General features: G+C 39.2%; 1 protein-coding gene across 1 annotated transcript in view; it reads right to left on the reverse strand.

Annotated features, from left to right (window-relative positions):
* Window positions 1–1,078: 1,078 nt before the first annotated feature.
* LOC135701954 (uncharacterized) overlaps window positions 1,079–21,346 on the reverse strand; it is a 61,986-nt gene continuing 41,718 nt past the window's right edge. Inside the window, exon 3 of the mRNA XM_065222903.1 lies at window positions 1,079–1,277. Coding sequence (XP_065078975.1) covers window positions 1,079–1,277 — 199 coding nt within the window. The remainder of the gene's footprint in view (window positions 1,278–21,346) is intronic.

The following is a 21,346-nucleotide window of genomic DNA, read 5'->3' on the forward strand; positions in this document are numbered from 1 at the left end:
AATTTTCGCTCCACAGTGCTTAAATGGTTCCAAATTGGGTCCTGATTATCCTCCCAAAATTTGAACTCCTTAAGTAAGAACCTGACTTGGCACAAACCATTTGAAGTTTATGTGGAAATTACTATGGGGAAACCATTATTTCGGTTCATATATATCTCAAAATTCACCAGTTCACTCTTCTTTAGAAAATGATAGCTGAGCTTGTTGAAATTTTTTTCAGCTACAACTATGTTGAAGACCACTTTTCGATCAAATGTAAGGAACAAAAATTATTAATGATTCAAGTCACTGATGTCTTATGATCTTATACTCAATCAACTGTTCAGCAGGCAACATTGGTGCTTATGGCGCGTAGAATAGAGGACAAAACTCATGGCTACTATGTCACTCTGCAGAATACAGTGTTGCCCACAATACAGTTGCTTAATCTTGCCATAAGATTATCAATCTCTTAAACAATTAATAACTATTTAAATTGACGTTTGGCTGAAAAACGATTTTCTGCAAAGTTGTAGCTGATAAAAATTCCCATAAAATTAGCAATACAACTTGTTAACAGTACAATATGGAAAAAGGCTAGAAGATAATGAACAAAACATTTGGTTTTCCCATAGTAATTTCCATGTATACTTCAAATGGTTTGTGCCGAGTCAGTTTCTTATCAAATGAGTTTAAGCTTTCGGAGGCTAATCAGAACCCGATTTGAAACCGGTTAACTGTGGAGAGAAAATTTCAAATTTTGCATCAGTCTATTGGGGCATAGATCGAGCTCCACAAGGATCCATTCTTGGTCTTTGCCTTGAAGCGCGTGTTGAGATACCTGGGAGTGACGAACTATGACCGGCTAAACTTCAACAGACACTTCGAATATGTCTGTGAGAATGCTTGGAAGGTCATCAGCACAATAGCTAGAATCATGCTGAACATTTCTATTCCTAGCAATATCAAGAGGCGTCTTCTGGCTAGGTATGGAGGTCCAGCCTGATTTGCAGCACTGAAAACGAAGCAGAACCAAAGGAAACTGAGCAGTACGTTCCGGCTCATGGCCATGCGAGTCGTGAGTGCGTACAGAACCATCTCATCGGAAGCAGTATGTGCTATCGCCGGAATGATCCCTATCGGCATCACCCGGCGGAGGACAGTGAGTGCTACATTCGGAGAGAAGCCGGTAGAGTACGGAAAGTGGTGAAAGCGGAGTCTTTGGCAAAGTAGCAATAGGAGTGGAACACGGTGGATAACGGTAGATGGACACATCGGTTCTTACCGATTCTTTCGACCTAGGTGAACAGATAACACGGAAAATTATTATTATTTAGCTTTATTTAGGAGGCTTTCAGCCTTAGGCTGGTTCGCCTCCAATAACACGGAAAAGTCAACCACCACCGGACGCAGTTCCTGTCTGGCCACGGCTGCCTCAGGAAATACCTGCATCGGTTCGGACACGCAGCGTCACCCCTCTGGCCGGAGTGTGGCAACGTGGATGAAACGCCGGAGCATGTGGTCTTCGACTGTCCAAGGTGCGAGACAGTGCCAAGGGAGACGCCTGTCCTTAACGTGGAGAATGTCGTCGATGAAATGTGTCCAGAGGAAGGCACTTGGAATGGAAAGAGGAGCAGCGATCTAGCAACGTCAGCTAGTACTGAGAGTATGAGAAGTACCAGCCCCAATCGAAGTAGTCGCTTCAGCGTGGTCCTGTTACCACCCCGTGCCAACTTCAATACAGGTCTGGCTAAACAATTTCCCAGATGACTGTTCTGCAGCTCTTCTAGTGATTATGGGTGAAACTCCATTAAATTTGTTTTGCAAAACACGTAAACAAGCGCTGATGGTCGTATTATCCCATAGCATCCCGTACCCTATAAGGATTCCATTATTCTGTAATAGTTTTGATCAAAAAATAATCGGAAATATTTTCCCGATTTTGTCAGTTTCCCGATTTTGTCAGCCTGAAATTTGAGAAGGTGCTGACAAAATCGGAAAAGCACTGTAGTCGAAATCTCGGCTAGCCAAGACATCTCTAACGGGTATCGCGGGTTGTTTTCCTCGGGCCCTGAGGGATGTGGATAACTCAGATCTGGCAACACGGTGTAGTGTACATGACCAAACAACATGCTCGATATCATGATAACCACTGCCACACGCACATAAATTGCTGCCTGAGAGCCCAATTCGATAGAAGTGCGAGTCTAACGAACAGCAATTGGACATAAGCCTTGACATAACGCGTATAAAGTGACGGCTCATGTCCAACCCTTTGAACCATGGGACATATTGAACTTGAAATAAAAAAAATAAACAGATACCGTGGAGGCACCAAATTCGAAGCTCTAAATTGACACACTCAATAATGTTCGACTATTTTCAATCTTTATTTTTTTTTAATGTTGCTTCTGCAAATATTAAGCGTGATTACCTCTCACCCCAGCAGTCCTGGGTTCAATCCCAGTCGGCGCCGCCGGGATGTTCTGAGGCATAACATCTCTGATCACGGAGAACTAAAGCCGTTAGTCCCCGGTTCATAAGTTGATGGGTCGATAGGTAGGGTTCAGGTGTGGGAGCTGCCTCTCTGGCGTCGGTAGCATTGGTGCTCAGCACGGAAAACAAGATCGACGAAAAACAAATCAAGCAAAAAAACTGCATTTTTTCAAATTTAGCTGCTTCGGAGATGCTTTATTGCCGGAAGTCGTGCTTATTACGGATTCCACAAGCCCTTGTTGTCTGGTAAACCCATCCCAGGTATACTAAGCAATGCTTAGTAAGCATACCTTGTAAATGATGCACATGATTCCGGTAGTTCTCTCATACCGCTCTCTCAAATTCGTAAAATCTTACACGGTAACGGCAAAACACCCAATAATGACAACAAACTATGCATTTTCGAGCGAAACTGGGAGTACCCATTAAATGAGTTAAATTTTATCCATTTATAAGTAATAACAACTACAAAAGTAGGTAGTAAGTATTCATATTTGAGTAACAAATACTCATATATGGGTCATTTGTTTACTGTTGCAGTCAATATCGAGTCTTTTATAGTTATTATTGAGTATTTTGCGGTAACCGTGTAGGTCACTCAAAGAATTAGTAATTTTTTACTAGAATATGATTAAATGTTATTCATATCTGAGGGACATTTACTCATATATGAGCGACATTCATATATGAGTAAAAAATTTACTTATTTGGCGGGGTATGTGAAAACGGCGTATGGAGGAGAAGAATTTATCACGAGCTGGCGCAACTATATGACGAGCCCAGTGTACAGAAAGCCGCTAAAGCTGGAAAGGCACAATTGACAAGGTACGCTGTAAGAATGCCGTACAACAATCTCTCAAAAATGGTGTCTGCCTCGAACCCGATCGGTACAACAGGCAAAGGAGTGCAGCGAGCTAGGTGGTTTTACCAAGTGCAGCATGATCATGAAGTGTGGGACGCTCAAGAAATTGGAGGCAAGCAGCCATGAACCGAGTAACATTGTAATGTAGGTGAAATCCCGAGGGACGTCGGCAAAAGTAAAGTAAGAAAGCTATTTTTAGTAAAGAATGTGCGTCGATGTCAAACTTTTCCGATCTCACTCAGCGATAGGGTTAACTACCCCATTTCCGGCCTATTAAGCACATCCCGCACATAGTCTTTCTTAATCTAGCGCAGTTTAGCACCAAACGGAATGTTATTATCTTTGATGGCTTCCAAATTTATTTACCTTTCCGTACGTACCAAAAGATTTGATAAAGATAAACCAATCGTTGAGATATTGTCAAAAGTCTAAAACTACTTCTTGACGCCAAACTCGGCCTAACGCATTGAAACGCAATTGTAACACCAGTGAATTCACTTCGGCCTATCGGATGAAGATAAAAATTGATTCGGTCGGGAGCGCTTCTTTTTTTTGGGAATAATGGGTGCAAACCTTCATATCACGTGTTCTCATTGACTTCGTTCGGTAGCTTATTAACTAAAGTATCGTACCAAATGCATAATTGACGTGTTAACTATGAAATCATGGATTTATTGGAAGTTTTCTGCACGATAGGCCCAAAACGGGCGATTAGGCCGAAGTAGTTCTCTACCCTATTAACATTTTTTTCCAACAAACGGTTGCAATATCCCTTGCATTTTCTAATAACTCCACCCCATGCAATTTATAATTTATCCTAATTTACAAACACATCCAACTCATTTACTGGCATCAACAAGCTATTAGCTTGGGAAAAATACCCTCCGATCCTAGTCCAAAAGACCATCATGTCTCACGCGTTTATCGCCCTTCACTGCGTTGAATCCATTGCGGAAACGGGGAACAACCTCCCATCCCTAAATTAACTAACACCCGTTGTTGTTCGATGCTGTTTGTGTTGTCACGCTAATTTTTTTATGAGCTCGAACCTCGAACCTCCCTCCGCCTTACAGTGGTTGGTGACCGTCTAAATTTATGTTGACACTTTGGTGTGTTCGAAAAATAAGAAACACATGGTGGCGGCACTTATCGGCGAGTTGGTTGTAGAGAGGGAGAAATAAATAAAACTAGATGTTTAGTGATGCGTGCAAAAGCGCAGTCATAAATTCAATTCTGCCCATGCCGGAGATGTTTGTGTGTGAGTTATGTACACGGCATAAGTATGTATTCAGTGGAATCTAATGGCGGTGGCAGCGCTGTGTGCGATCGATCGGCACAGTGGGATCACTTAAACTTAAACTTTTTTGCTGGCTCAACTATAGTGATGAAAATTCTAACATTTTGCCTCACTATTCCACAATCGGCAACAGAAGCAGCAGTTTACGGCACCCATCAGCGAGACCAGAGATGTCTATTTGTTTTCCACTATTTTTTTCTTCTAAGCTTTTACGCTTCTGTTGTGAGCGTTGTGCCTGCTCTCAACTTAGTGTTCTTGAAGCACTACTACAGTTATTAATTGAGAGCTTTCTATGGAAACCAATGCATGAATTTGAAAATTGTGTGGTCAGGGAAGTCCAAAAAATGCTCAACCCGAAAGATTTCCTCGACTGGACCGGAAATCGAACCCGCTGCCTCCGGCTAGATAATACCGTGCCTTTACTGACTAGGCGATTTGAGGCCCCAGCGTCACGCTATTAAGAGGAAGCATACCGCACCGGGAGGCTGCCATTCGGACTGTTTGTATCGTTTCGGCTAGGAACCTATTAAGAGTGTCATTAAGACCTGAAGCAATTGATTTATCACTCCGGGCGAGGGTTATTCATAAAATTTCAGCAAACCACCCCTTCTGCATTGACAGCTGTGCAAATATGTGCGGTGGTCCCCAGTACAAAATGGCCGATAATGAAGGCCCTGCCGCGCCGCCGACGGTCGTACAGTTCACCCGGGAGGTCGAGGACACTCCCTCGTCTCTCGGTGTGCTCTTTTGTGCGAAAGTAACGACTCATTAAAACGGTACTGTCTCTCACTCGGAGTGCCAAGATGAAGTCATTCATGTTGAAAAATCTGACCGTTTAACCCCGGTAAAATGTTTCTTTTTCTGCTCGCACTGCCTGGTTGTTTAAAACATTCGAACGAACCAAACCACCCCTCGCCCCTTGACTGTGTTTGAACAATGCAATTTGGACAGCAGCTCGCGCGATCAATTAGCGCACACGATACCGTTCCATTGTTCCTGGGTGCAGTTGGACCCAGCAGCGGTGTCAAGTGGCACACCCTCAACAACGTTGCAGGAACGCAGGTTCGATGCACTCGCTGCTGACTGATGCAGGCAGTTCTTCAATATAATCGCACAATCGCTGCTGTGATGAACGACAGCGCGCGGATTCAATTTTCACGTCCCTGGACAATCCAAAACGAGGAATTTTAATTTTCATCGCGTGAGGATTGCCCCGATATCATCTTCTTGACGGTGCGTCGCGTCAGTCGCCGTGCGAGAGCACGGGAGAGATAATTTATCTTCGTTTTTAAAATGTTCATTATAAGCAAATTTGACAGTTGAATATGTGTCGTTGACATGTGGTACGTGTAGCCTGATATTTGCACGGCGGGCGATGTTCGAGCGATGGATGAGCTCAAGCCTTCTTCATGCTGTTGGGCCTGGCCTCAAAGGGAAGATTTAATTTTAGATGAGTTCACGGAAATACCTTACATTTGGGTTTCTGATTATTGTTTTTTCGTTTATCATTGACCTAAATCGGGAAACGGAGAGCATCTTGCTTCATGACAAGTTGTTGGGTGGGAATTGATGAGCAGATGCTGGGATAGTGGCTAAGTAGATTTACGAAAACAAAAAAAAAATATGATAACAATGTAATTCTTTTCAGATAAGGTCCAAATTTACAAATGACCCATCTTTATTGAGCAAACGGTGCCGGTGGTGTAGTGGTAAGCGTGATTACCTCTCACCCCAGCAGGCCTGGGTTCAATCCCAGTCGGCGCCGCCGGGATGTTCTGAGGCATAACATCTCTGATCACGCCTTCCTTCGGAAGGGAAGTAAAGCCGTTGGTCCCCGGTTCATGAGTTGATGGGTCGAAAGGTAGGGTCCAGGTATGGGAGCTGCCTTCTTGGCGCGTCGGTAGCATTGGTGCTCAGCACGGAAAACAAGATCGACGGAAAACAAAACCAAAGGAAAAAAAAATCTTTATTGAGCATTAAAACCCTGTTCAATGAAAATTTCACAATATGCAAGTTAACACCCGATCCACCAAATCATCAATATAGCACACCGGACGACCGAGCACCTGCGATACGCTGACGCTGCACCACATCGAGGCATTCAACCCGTGAGGAATTCAAGCTGTTGTCAACGAGTAGCCGCTGCTTAGTTTGCATTTTGTACTTAACTCATAATTGAAATAAAATCATACTTCACTTCTGTTTCGACCGTCAACGAGTTCGCGTCCTTTTTTAAAAATTCGAAAAGACCCTCCAGGTCTTAACTGGCGCCCGAAGTCGGGACCGTTTTATCCAGTAATTGTATAAGTGTCTAATCACGAAGCTGCCCTGAGCCACCTTTGAGGAGCCAAACGACCGGATCCAACTCCACTTGCTGTCAAATCAGCGACTTGCGTCTTTGGAATCGGCGAATAGGTACACTGGAAAAGAACACCCGCTACCCGTACCAGTGGTTATTGGAGTTTATCGCTGCCATCGACAGGAAATGAAAACCCTGCTCCTGCTGCTACTGTGAGTATCAATTTAACACAGAAAGAAATAGTTTTAAGCCAAAACCGCACCGTAAGCTGCTAGTGCGTAAAAAAATAATCGCATACTAATTCAGAGGGAGGCGGACTGACCCACAGTATCCAAGCCCCTGAAATATCACAAAAATACCGCAAACTAACATAACAATTTTCCAAACTTTAACCATCTAAATTCAAAACCATAAAAACGCGAAATCGAATACTAATAACACAGCGGCGAACCCGGACCACCCGTAAGTGACCCGCTAGAATATCACAGATAGGCGCGCTACTAACTCAAAACAAAAAAATCAATAAAAAAGTGAGTGAAGTGAAGTGAAATTAGCAGTGTTATCTTAATTTTTCCAAAAAAAAAATGGCAAATCCAGCTAACCTAAATCCAATCCTACAACCCGCACGATTAGTTGTTCCAAATCCCGTTCCCATTCCAAACGTACCGCGTCCAGCTCCACGATATGCGATTGACGCAAACGTAGGGTTCCTCGACAGAGGTAAAATTCCTAGTATCATTAAAGATTTGCCCGATTTTAATAGCAACGCACGAGATCTTTCTACATGGATCCTCGACGTTGAAGATTGCCTTGAATTATTCAATGACTTTCGGGATAGTTACGAGTACCATCTCGTGATGAAGACCGTAAGACGAAAAATAAAAAACGAAGCAAACGATATCCTCATTTCAAATAACACTCCAAACGATTGGAGTGAGATAAAAGATGTTTTAAGACTATACTACGCTGACAAACGCGATCTGATGACGCTTGACAACCAGTTAAAAGTCATGTCAAGAAGACCGCAAGAAACCATTGAAACGTACTACAGTAGAGTGCGCGAGATGATAACATTGATCAGCTCAGCAATCTCTACAGACGAAACTTGGAAAGGGCATGAGGCAGCCCTAATCAAGCTTTATAACATGATGGCCCTTGACACGTTCATCCGAGGTTTAGGTGAACCTCTGTCATTATTCTGCAAAAATTACAAAATCACTAGCGTCAGCCTACCACTACTGCGTAGAATTTTTGAATCTAAATGCTCGTAGTGCTCCCTTCAAATCTAATCCTTTGGCACCAATCCCAGCTCCTCGTGGTAACATTCCAGTTCCACCACCCAGACCAGTTCCAACAAATAGATACCATCAAAATGCTCCACCACCTCCACCTAGAAACCATTACCAACCTCCACCAGTAAACTTTAGGCAACCATATCCTGTCCAAACCAACCATCAAACTCCTTTCCAAACACATTCCCATAACAAACAACCATATTCCTTCCAAACTCAACATCAACCTCCATTCCGACCGCAAAATACAAATGTTTTTGCCCCAAATAGGACCTTCTACCAACAGCAACCTAAACCTGAGCCAATGGACATAGATAAATCAATTCAATCCCGCATGCTAAATTACGGCAATCGACCAAACTTCAAAACTGCAAGACCAACATCCGAGTCTATGCAGGCTAATAATCCACCTACAAAACGAGTTGCCCATCAACTCGAAGATATTTCAAGAGAGGATTACGATGAACCTGATGAAGTAAATTTGAATTTTGCTGAAGAAATAGAAACTTTCGAACTGCAAGAATTAACAGGACTCCAAGATGAGGAAAATGAGACAAACGTAAATTTTTTAGAGAACGATACGGAATGGGTGAGCAAATGGTTCGATTGAAAGCCAAAATCTCCCCCCTTCCGTACATCAAAGTCCCTACGACAAAGGGTGAAATGAAACTGCTTATCGACTGTGGCGCAAATGTAAATTTAATTTCTAAACACTGGGCGTACCACTCTGGTAAACCTATTTTAAAAATACCAGATGAACCTGTTAAAGGAGTTACTGGGAAAAGCGTTATCTCGGAAATGGTACATCTTTCGTTATTTGAACCCGTAAGATGTGAACCATCAGAATTTTTGGTTTTCGACTTTCATACCTTTTTCGATGGTTTGATCGGAACCGAATTAATTTTCGGAAAAGATTTTAATCTCATTTCTGGTTCATCGACCCTACAAGTGTTTGGCAATGACACAACTCTCAACATTCCCTTACATTTTTATTTTCCCTCCCCTAATCCACGTAAAATAAACCAAGTGAACCTAACTTCAAATATTAGAACCTGTTAGTGCGTTACTCCCAGTTTTAAATTCAATAAAACAAGTCTTTCACAACCCTGATAATCGATTATCATGTACTACAAATGTGGAATGTCATATACGTACAGAAGATGATATTCCTATTTACCAAAAATCCTATCCTTATCCTGTCGCATATAAGGAAGAAGTTAATGCACAAATTTCAAAATTATTAGATGACGGAATCATTCGACCATCTAGATCTCCTTGGAACTCACCAGTTTGGATTGTTCCAAAGAAGATGGATGCGTCAGGTAAGAAGAAATTTCGGCTTGTCATAGATTATCGGAAATTAAACCAAAAAACAATTTCAGACAAGTATCCGATGCCTGAAATCTCGAACATACTTGATCAACTCGGTGGAAACCGTTATTTTACTACCCTGGATCTAGCCTCTGGGTTCCATCAAATAAAGATGAATCCCAGAGACATCGAAAAAACAGCATTTTCGGTAAACCATGGCAAATACGAGTTTATTCGTATGCCATTTGGTTTAAAAAACGCTCCAGCAATTTTCCAAAGGGCAATGGACGACGTATTACGTGAACACATAGGCAAAATCTGTTATGTGTACATGGACGATGTCGTTGTTTTCGGAAAATCATTGGAAGCGGCTATGCAAAATTTAGAAACCATTTTAAAAATACTACAGGAAGCGAATCTGAAAGTCCAACCCGATAAATCAGAATTTTTGAAAAAATCGGTAGAATTTCTAGGATACGTAATTACTGAAAATGGAATTAAACCAAACATAAATAAAATCGAAACAATAGAGAAATGGCCTGAACCGAAAACGATCAAGGAATTAAGAGGATTTTTGGGTCTAATTGGATATTACCGAAGATTTGTGAAAGATTTTGCTAGAATAGCAAAACCTCTTACAAATCTGTTCAGAGGGGAGAGAGACCCTTCATCAAATAAAAAAATTAGCTTTGAAGATACAGAGAAAGAAGCTTTCGATAAACTCAAAACTATACTCACCTCTAGTGATATTTTAACGTATCCAAATTTCAACAAACCATTTTTTATAACCACAGACGCTTCTAATTATGCCATAGGAGCAGTTCTTAGTCAAGGCGAAATGGGAAAAGATAAACCCATTCACTTTGCCTCTCGGACATTAAACAAGTCCGAGGAAAACTTCTCAGCCACAGAAAAAGAAATGCTTGCTATCTACTGGGCCTTGAAAGTTTTCAGGAACTACATCTACGGTCAAAAATTCACAGTAATAACAGATCATCAACCGATAACTTTCTCTCTATCGTCAAAAAACACCAATGCAAAATTAAAACGCTGGAAGTCGTTTTTGGAGGAACACGACTACCAGATAATATATAAACCTGGACGGACAAATGTTGTTGCAGACGCTTTAAGTAGAGTTCAGATAAATTCACTCACCCCAACACAACATTCGGCCGAAGACGATGATAGTAACTACATAATTTCAACCGAAGCTCCACTAAATGCATTTCGACTTCAAATTATCCTTGAACAGACAAACACGAACCCCGAAACGACAGTGACGACACCCTTTCCCGGTTACAAAAGAATTCTAATTAGGCGAACTCGATTTACAGAACAAATTCTAACTACAATTATGAAAGAGTTCTTCATTCCGAGTAAGCTTACTGGTCTATACACATCTGAAACTATTCTCGGACAACTTCAGGAAATATATAGGAAATACTTTAGCAGAGCAAACTTATTGAAAATCCGATTCACACAAAATTTTCTAATTGATGTAATCGACCCTAATGAACAAGATAAATTAATTGAAAAGACTCACGAAAGAGCCCACCGAGGCATTGATGAAAACAAGAAACAAATTTTGCGTGAATATTACTTTCCAAAGCTCTCTGCTAAAATTAAAGACTTTGTGCGGACGTGTGACACTTGTAACACTACAAAATATGACAGACATCCCTTAAAAATTCATATCCAAGAAACACCTATCCCAAACCACCCATACGATATCATTCATATAGATATTTACCAGGTCGATAACAATTACTTCCTGTCTAGCATAGACAAATTTTCAAAATTTGGAAGGATGATACCAATTAAATCCCGACATATTATTCACATTCGCCGAGCATTTGAAGATACTATAACATCTAACATCATTCCTTCAGCCGTGACAACAGATAACGAGAAAGCATTTTTGTCACCAGAAATAAGAGGCATAATGTTAGATCTGAACATCCGAGCTTATGTGACACCTAGCAACAAGTCAGAAGTGAATGGACAAGTTGAACGTTTCCATTCAACAATTACCGAATTATATCGTATTGAAAAATCCTTAAACCCATCCTATCCCTGCAAAAGATTAATGACAATTTCCGTGAACAAATATAACGATACAATCCATTCCACTACCGGAAAAACACCCAAGGAAATTCTTTTTGGCAAATCAAATAACTCCATTCCCGTCCAAAAACTCGACGAAATAAGAAACAAAACATATGATGAAGTAATTGTTAAATTAAAGGAAAAACAACAAAATTTATTAGGCACTCATAACAAAAATCGACAAGAACCACCAGAGTTAGAAACAGGACAGGAGATTTTTGTGAAGGATAAAATTTTCAAAGGCAAACATAAACCAATTTTCAAAAAACATTTTGTTCAAACTAATCAAAGAGTAACAGTGAGAAACGAGAAAAATCAGAATCTACATAAATCAAACATTAAGAATTTAAATATACGAACCCAAAATTAGAGAAGTTCTGGTGAATCCTGCAACCTTCCTCTAATGCCACCCCTATCATTTTCATTTCAGCATACCTCCCATCCTTGCATCCCTCCAGATCCACAACCTTGATAAAAACCCCATAGCAGTTGTAAAATTAAGAGACGGAAGAATATTAGAAGGTTACACAAAAATTATACACACCGTTAACGTTACATCTATCCAAACCACTGTGGCCTATCTGGAAGAAATTGTAAATGAAAAAAATAATACAAACCCCATACTTGCACATAGAATCAAAACTGTAAAAAACAAGCTAGCACAAGTTAAACCACTAAAAAGCAATAGAATCAGAAGATGGGACGCTTTAGGCAAAGCATGGAAATGGATGGCTGGATCTCCTGATTCAGATGACCTTAATGCTATAAACAATTCAATAAATCACCTTGTTGACAATAATAATGACCAAGTAAAAATCAACGAAAAAATACATGTAAGCCTTGTGAATTTGACCAACTACTTGAACGACATTACTTCCTTAGATTCCCAAAACTTTAAAGAAATATCAAAAGAGTTAGATTCACTTAAAATCATGTTCAATTTAGATCTCATAAATGACGAAATCGAAGCTATTAGAAATGCGATTATATTTTCAAAATTGAATATTTTAAACAATAAATTGTTAAACCCAGATGAAACTGAAGAAATCACAATAAGATTAGAAACACAAGGAATTCACCAGCACCTGATAGACGAAGCCTTGCAGTTTGTTACTACATCGGTCATCACCAATGGAGAAGTCATCTTGTACATCGTAGGCATCCCCAACTTCAGCAAAACCACATTTCAACACCTTCGAGCAGAAGCCGTGATTAATCGAGCAGAGCGTATCATAATACCTGGCAAATTATTCTTCAAAAGCGAGTCAAACCTGTATCTCTTAACAACACCTTGTGCAAAATTAGCAAACTGGACCATTTGTAAAACGTCTGAACTAAAAGACGTGTCTAACGATAGATGCATCAGCAACGTCATAATAGGATCCCCTAGCAACTGTTCATACGAAACAGTCTACAATCACATTCCAGTCATTGAGATGGGAACCACTACAGTAGTTTTGAACGATGTAAACGATACATTACGCAACACCTGCGGAGCTACGAACAGACACCTACAAGGCTCATATCTGATCGTTTATGAAAACTGTTCTATTACCTTTCAAAACTACACTTTTACGAACGCAATAATCCGAGTCGTAGAACAACCGTTCTTCACGCCATCAACTGATTTAAACATATCCAGAATTCAAACATACGAAACTGTTAACATTAACATAATACATCAACTTCATTTAGAAAACATTAACAAATTGGGATACCTGCAGACAAAGGCAGATATAACATCATGGTCATCGTGGGGAGGATTATCGTTTACCACAACATTGATCATCTTAATTGGATTCTATATCTTCGTTAAGGCACGTCAACAAACCGCTTCAATCAACATTAGTACACCGCACGAAAAACCACAGGCTCTTCCGCTGCATTACATATATCAACCACCGACACTTGCTGACACCTACATTTCTACCAGTCGTTGACCCAGGAGGCTCAACATTCCAAAGGGGGAGTAGTTAACACCCGATCCACCAAATCATCAATATAGCACACCGGACGACCGAGCACCTGCGATACGCTGACGCTGCACCACATCGAGGCATTCAACCCGTGAGGAATTCAAGCTGTTGTCAACGAGTAGCCGCTGCTTAGTTTGCATTTTGTACTTAACTCATAATTGAAATAAAATCATACTTCACTTCTGTTTCGACCGTCAACGAGTTCGCGTCCTTTTTTAAAAATTCGAAAAGACCCTCCAGGTCTTAACTTGCATAACTGATTTTCTTGACGCTCAATCAAAAAGTGATCTTTAGCAAAGTTGTTGGTGGTAAAATTTCACAAACATAAAAAAGCTAACTTTTCCATTATAGCTATGATCTACAACAATGAATACCAAATGTTTACTTATCCCAAAGTAATTAACAACTAATCAAGTTATTTTTTGCAGCTGATCAGATTAGAGTTGACACTAATAACTAGGGACAGTGGAAATACGCGGCCAAAAAAACAGAATTTCTTCTTCTTCTTGTTCGCATTTCAAGCTTATTACTTAGCGCATATTAGCTTATTGCGTGCTCTCAACTTTGTGTTCTAAATGTACTTCCACAGTTATTAATTGAGAGCTTTCGATGCCAATACCAATGCATGAATTTGTATATTGTGTGGAAAGCACAATGATACTCTATGCCCAGGGAAGTCGAGAAAATTTCCAACCCGAAAGACTCCCTCGACCGGACCGGGAATCGAACCCGCCGCCTCCGGCTTGGTAATACCGTGCCTTTACTGACTAGGCTATGAGGCCCCTCGGAACAGAATTTTGCGGTCGTGAAATGTGAAATCATGACATTTTGTGGGATTTCTCTGCAGAATTTTAACTCACTAGAATCCTAATAAACATTTAATTTCATCATTCAAAAAACAGATTACCAAGAAAGGCAAATTTGAGGATCTCTCATAAACTATAACCGAAATCACATGATATGTCATATTTTGCTGTCTGAAATTTCGATTTTATTTCGAGTCCACTTTGGCAAACATTATTTTTGTGACTTTAAATAAGCCACATATAAACAAAACAATCATAAAAAATTCGATTTTGTGCCGATGTCCAAAATGTTGACCGCTTGTCTACATGTTTTTTTTTTTGTTAGGTGTCAATCTGGAGCTGCGTGACAGCTTAGTTTTCAAGACTTGACCCATTTGAATAAATTTTGCTTCTATCTTTAACAATACAGCAGAAGGACTAGTCTATGTTGGCCGCTTGAACACTGGATTCCGTGTGTGTTGTTTTAAGATAGTTATGGAAAACATTCTGTGGCGTGTGAGCGTAGATAAAACCGCGTAGTAAACCGATTGAATAAGTAAATCCGTTTCGAACGAAATATCTTAACTCAACTCAAACCGCGCAAATTCCGAAAGCCGTGCGAGACAACCGAAGCGAGAAAAAAAAGGCTTATTATCATTTAAAGAGTGCCACCAAAATAAATGTGATGGCCTATGTTGGCAAGTTGATTAATTTTGGTTTCCTCCCTAGATATTCTACTACATAAGCTCAAAACACTTTTGGTAAGCTCTACCGAATTGCGAATCACTTCTGCGTATGCTCCGTAGATATAGGCGCGTTGAATCCGACATCCGCGAAAAGTTAAACAAGTTTCGATGCATCAATACCACATAAGAAAAGATCGATTTTACAGTCACGTAGGGTTTAGTTCATAGATTAACATTGACTGCTGTTTACAAATGTAAGTACTTTAACACTAAGAAATAAGTTGACTCAAATGCTTTAACCGCATATATCAGAGATTTTGCGTATTGAGAGAATAATATAGTTATCGTGTACAATAAACTCAGGGGAAACAATACCTACAAAAGATTAAAAGTTATCAATTGTCACTTACCTCTACTTTTACTTATTTTCTGAACTATTTCTATCTTTCTTATTTTGCTAAATGCTATTTGTTTGCTTGCGTTTTTTTTATTGACGTTCAAGACTAAATAGGAAAATTTATTATGCAATTTTAAAGGTCACTTGCCTCCCTAAGCGGAACCCCCGCATCCTAATTCTTTTGTTAATCTACCTAATGTTATTAGACTTTCTGAATTTTCTTATTTAAGTTCGTTTGATGATTATGATCATTACCCAAGTAACATTGCAAGTTTTATCGAGGTTTTAAAGCATGCTAAATCATGGTCTACAGAACCCTCATAAAACCAAAATTGTTACTTGGATACTAATTTAATTAATAATTGAAATCTCTAATTCACCTGATCAATCATAACCCATTCTTTATTATGTACCTGCACTTGTGCTTGTAATCGAAAATTAAACGTGTTTCAAGTACTTTTGATTTTGACCTATACCTATTTATTATATCTTAGTTCGACCCAAGTCACACCTTCAAGTGACTAAAATGCTGTAGGGTATATGCTCCAACTATGCTCACACGCTTCCACTATGTCGCACCACAAAAATACGTATATGAGTATGTCACAATAGAAGCACGCCACAGTGCAAATCCCTAGCCATAGTTCAAACACTTATCCCAAATCAAAATGAAGCACATATAAGATAAGTTACAATACCATGTACAAAAATGATGTTTAACATTGTTTCCTGAGTAATACCTCAATGAAAACAACAATGAAAGCTTGTCACGCAAATAGAAGGAGCACCGTTGGGCACTTTCTGAAATATTTCAATAATATAATTCCCTTGCAAACCCAAATAAATCTATCTGCGTAAAAATGCAAAACCCGCCAGTATCGCACCCAACGTTAGTGCCTATACGTAAGCGTGCTACGACACGGCTCTCAAATAAAGGAGTAACAAGTGTGATACTATCACTGCTGGACTAGATCTTTGGTTTTCTCATGCAGTGGTTCATCTGAGAAGGGAATTCATTAATTTATCTTTATTAGGGAGGCTTTCAGTCTGGGGCTGGTTCGCCTCCACTACTGAGAAGGGAAGCTTAGTAATCGCCTGTCCATGGCGCCATTCTATCGCGGCATGAGCCAGCAACGCCGGACATAAACCTACCGTCTCCAACACTCCACTATAAAGCATGAAATTAAGCCCGCCCACCTACAACAATGTGCAAAAACTAGCCAAGGAGAGGGACAGCTTGTCTCCATGTTCTAGATTGAAATATCTCAAAATGTTATGTTATGTTAAGTTCGAGTGGCAGTAAATGTCATTCAAAACTGATTGGAAAAGTGACTCATTGGTTCTAAAACTACAACGTGATGGAACATGCATAAATGACGTAGGTTGTATAAGTTGTGACCGGCCATGTATTATAGGCTTATGGAGAGTACGATACGTGGAAAAATTAAGGGGTCGCTGAATCCATCGAGATATAAAATATCAAGTTATGGAGAGTTGACTGTAATGTGTCTAGTCAGTAAAGGCACGGCATTACCAAGCCGGAAGTAGTGAGTTCGATTCCCAGTCTGGTTAAGGAAATCTTTTGGGTTGGAAATTTTCTCGGCTTCCCTCGGTACAGTTCCACGCCAAATAACGAATCGGAAAAACTTGACCTTCTCCAAAAGTTTTCATTAAATTGCAGCACGGAAACATCTGATCGAAATAACGTCTAAGACAAAGTTGTATGGAATAATATTTATGTTCTGGGATAAAAATTCAAACAAATGTTTTTAGTAATTTAATGTCCTTGATTAACCTTTGAAAAAAATAAAATAAACAAAAGCTCATGAGAAATACAAAATTTAAGAATGTTTAATATTATGAACGCTTAAAAATTGACAAAAATCGTAGAACAAGCATTATTGATTCAGTTTTAGAAGTTTTCATTAAAACGTTAAATAATGTTATTTATACTCATGAAACAATGTTTGAGACATTTTAAAATTTTGACCAAAAAGTTTTTGTTTAACGATTTTTGTCAGTTTGAAGTGCATTTTTCATAAGCTTTCTTTGCAAGCCATTTTGAGATATCTAGGGTTTTTATTTTTTTTATTATAGAGCGCTGTACCAGTTATGGTTATACGTTACTATTATGCTGTGTTCCAATTATTGCTCAAGGAATACCCATAGTTTAACAGGAAGGAATAGCCATGACTGGTACACCTGCCCTATAAAAATAAGCTTTTGTTTATTTTTCCCAGAAAGATATTATTTTGCTCTTTAATTAACAAAGACGTCATTTCGATCAGAAATGCCGTTTCCAAACTACATTTGTTTTTCAACTGTATATGGAAGATCAAAAGTTAAATACTGTGGTAACCACAGCATAGTTCTGTTACAACCAGAGCATTATCATTGATCGATTAGCATCTTCAACTATGTAAATCGTTAACTTTACGCAGAAGTAATACAAACAAAATAGTTAAAGACCCAAACTACGCTTCTTAAATCTCCACGGAATCAACGTATACATCTTGATCACGGCTAAAAGCAGCCACTTCATCAACGAAATGCTGATGAATTGGAACCGGAGGAACACAGCGACGACAAGCCATCCTTAATAGGGTTCCAGTTCTTGGAAAAAGCTATCCATCATTAACAGCTTGATATCCGCCTTGCAATCGTCGTGGTCGTCGACACTCCTGCTCTGCCCAAATTTTCCTCCGTTCTGATGATGGTGCACCGCGGACATCCGATGCTTGTTGAGGGACTGATCCGATAGGATCCTGAAAAAAATGTTAGAGAAATGTTAGTTTATGGGTCATTCCAGGTAGAATTCCAAGTAGAATTAGGTAGAATTAACAGCTACATAATATTTCAGTTGTTAAAAATAACATGAAAATATTGTTGTTCCATATTCAGGTATTCGGGGAAAAATAAAAACGGATTAAATAACATTGATTTTCCACCAGAAAAGCTCAAAAATACCACTCACTCAACTGGTCATATCTCAAAAACTATTTGTCCAAATCATTTGCCCTTGGAAACACATAATGTAGAAGAGTTTTTCAAAGTGTGGTGAAAATTTGAGCCCAAAATAAAATATCCCGCCCATGGTGAAAAAGGCCATTTTTTGACAATTTGGACCTGCCGGTAATCGGCCTGTTTTCTGTAGTTACTATAACAAAAAACAAAATGTTAGTACATCTATAAGAATTAACATTAAAAAACCTTCAAATTGAAGTTCTAAGATCACGAATGTGGATTAATCTCTTCTGAAAGATGAAATTTTTAAAAATCTCGAAAATCCAGGGTTGCAGCCGAGGGGGATCTGGGCACTTCAGATCAAAATCAAAAAAGGTGTTTATTCAGAATGCCAAAATAAGCGTTTTGGCTGAGTTTGGCTATTTTGTTGGCTTTGAAATAACCTTGACGGAACAACTTGAAATCTCGCTTGAATAGTTCGTTAACTACCTCAATCACCCATCGACAGATGGTAAGCAACCGATTGGCCTGCTCCGTTGTCAGTTGGTCTTGATTCCGGCTTTTGGAATGTGGCATCACTGCTTCATAGCCGAATAAACTCAGATCTTTCATAGCGTCCCGAGATCCTCTGTCCAAAATAAAAACATCACCTAGCCTAAGATACTATTTCAGAACTAATGCTTAATATACTTAAAAAATATACTTAATATTTTTATAAGGACCATTTGCTTCAATTATGTATCAATCACAGCAAACGATTAGAAAGGGTTTTAATAGATTTAATGAAGGATGTACGACTTTCGCTGGAAAGAAAAGTTACTGATTTTTTGAATATATACGTACGTGCCATCGCAGATGACGATTGCTTTTCGCATTTCCAGTGAAACATCCATGTTTCCGTGTATTGCGTCTGGGATCATGAGATTTCTTCTCACCACGCTTTCTCGGTCAATATGATCAAATCCTAAATGCCTGGGTACAAATTCCAGTAATAAACATTCTCTGGCTTTGTTGCGGAATCGTTCAAGTGTCCGTCGGCTCATTTTAAACAATGCACTTAGATTTTAGTTTGATGGACCCCTACGTAACTTTACAAGATATATTCCCAAAGCCGTTCCTGGAGTGTCACATCTGTTTATAAGCATTTGTTCGAACTATAGTCTTTCAAATCCTACTAAATAATACAGTTCCTTATCGTCCATTTCCAACAAGCTTTTGAAAACTAATGCAGTTTGCTGCAAAGCAGCTCTAAAACTACCAAACATTTCTTTTGTATGGGGCCGTTGAAATCGTGGATTACGTTGGGAGAATCCAATGATTCTTCCCATTCGTTTTGTGGAACGTAGTAGTAATGGTGGATTAGCAAAAACTTCTTGATCCCAGACGGAATACGGCATATTGTTCCGTTGTGGTAGTTAGTAAAAATACAGCGATTAGATGTATTTGCTGCCGTGAATACTCGTCAATCTTGAGGAATCCCACGGTATTAAGCTGTTCATTTCCAGCACGAGCATTACGACTAGCTCTAACCTAGTGAGCATGACAGAGATATTCCTCGTAATTAAAAATAATATATGAATTAAAAGGTTAACAATTCAACAGATGTAGTAACTAAGTCTTGCATTATATTTACTGTCGTTAGACTTAGAAACCGAAATGAGTCACTCGCGACAATCGATTTTACTCTCGTTATGTACGTTAAACATAGCGTCGCATCTAGTGCGCTATATTCGTTAAATTATGCGCAATAGTTCGCACTAGATGCGACGTTATCTTTAACGTACACCACGAAAGTAAAATCGATTGTCACGAGTGGGTCTTGGGTGGGTGGGATTGAATGATATTGACAAGGGTTGTCAATAAAAAAATAGATAATGTCTTTTCGTAAACGCCTGCTATGCGAATTTTCCATTGCAGACGTATACGAAAAGACGTTATAGAGTTATCGATTAAAACCTCTGATATTGCACTCAATTCATGGTCAAAACAAAAGCCCTTATCACGGTGAAAACGAAGTGAAATCATAACTTGTCACTCACGGTGATGTGATTTCTTATTCAATTTGCCCAGGAATCACTTCAGCGTGGATGGGAATTCGTCACTTCCCTTCATTTTTCCTGTGAAATGACACCCGTAATAAGGGCCAAATACTTTTTTCATAGCACTTAATTAAAAAAAAATGCTTATTAAGACACTTATCCTAAAAACATAAACAGATGTACTACCTTATTAGGTGCAACTGCATCAGCAATGAAAACGGCCACATCAGGATGCAATTCGAAGAAATCTCTAGTTAACAGACGAATACATCTTCGAAGTACCGAACAGTAACAAAGTAGGCAAAACATGATATCTGTGTTGCACGGGAAATCAGTTGAATTTATTCTAAGCGAATGCTCAACGAAGCATCTGCAGAACAAATCAATATTTTAAAGATAGTTGGCATTACTCTTATGAATTTTACTTATATCAAAAACTTTAAAAAAATAACGCAACATACCGAGATATTAATAAAGTTAACGAATTCCGGCAATCAAAATGTAGCTGGCAATAAATCCTAGTGAATTTGGTTTAGATAGGATACACTACTCGAGCTTCGTCGAAATGTTACCTGAACTGATCAGCAAATCAGAAAAAAAAGCGAGATCAACAAATGAATAATTATATAAAAGAGGCCATGGTGTGAATTTATGTTCACATAGGTCATTATTTCCTTATTCAAAGCATCGAACAATGGTGTATGATAATGGGAAGCATATACGTGAATCTGAGGTCACATGATCCCTGTTATTATTTTCCGGTGCTATTGGATCCTTGTTATTAAATTGTTTATAGCATTCTCTAACAATCATCAATTCGGATACAATACTCAATATTTGGCTACTCAATGTACTTG

The sequence above is a fragment of the Ochlerotatus camptorhynchus genome, unplaced genomic scaffold, assembly GCF_037179485.1.
Source record: "Ochlerotatus camptorhynchus isolate MF236.1 unplaced genomic scaffold, CSIRO-AGI_Acam_v1.1 ptg000180l, whole genome shotgun sequence".
NCBI classification, from domain to species: domain Eukaryota; kingdom Metazoa; phylum Arthropoda; class Insecta; order Diptera; family Culicidae; genus Ochlerotatus; species Ochlerotatus camptorhynchus.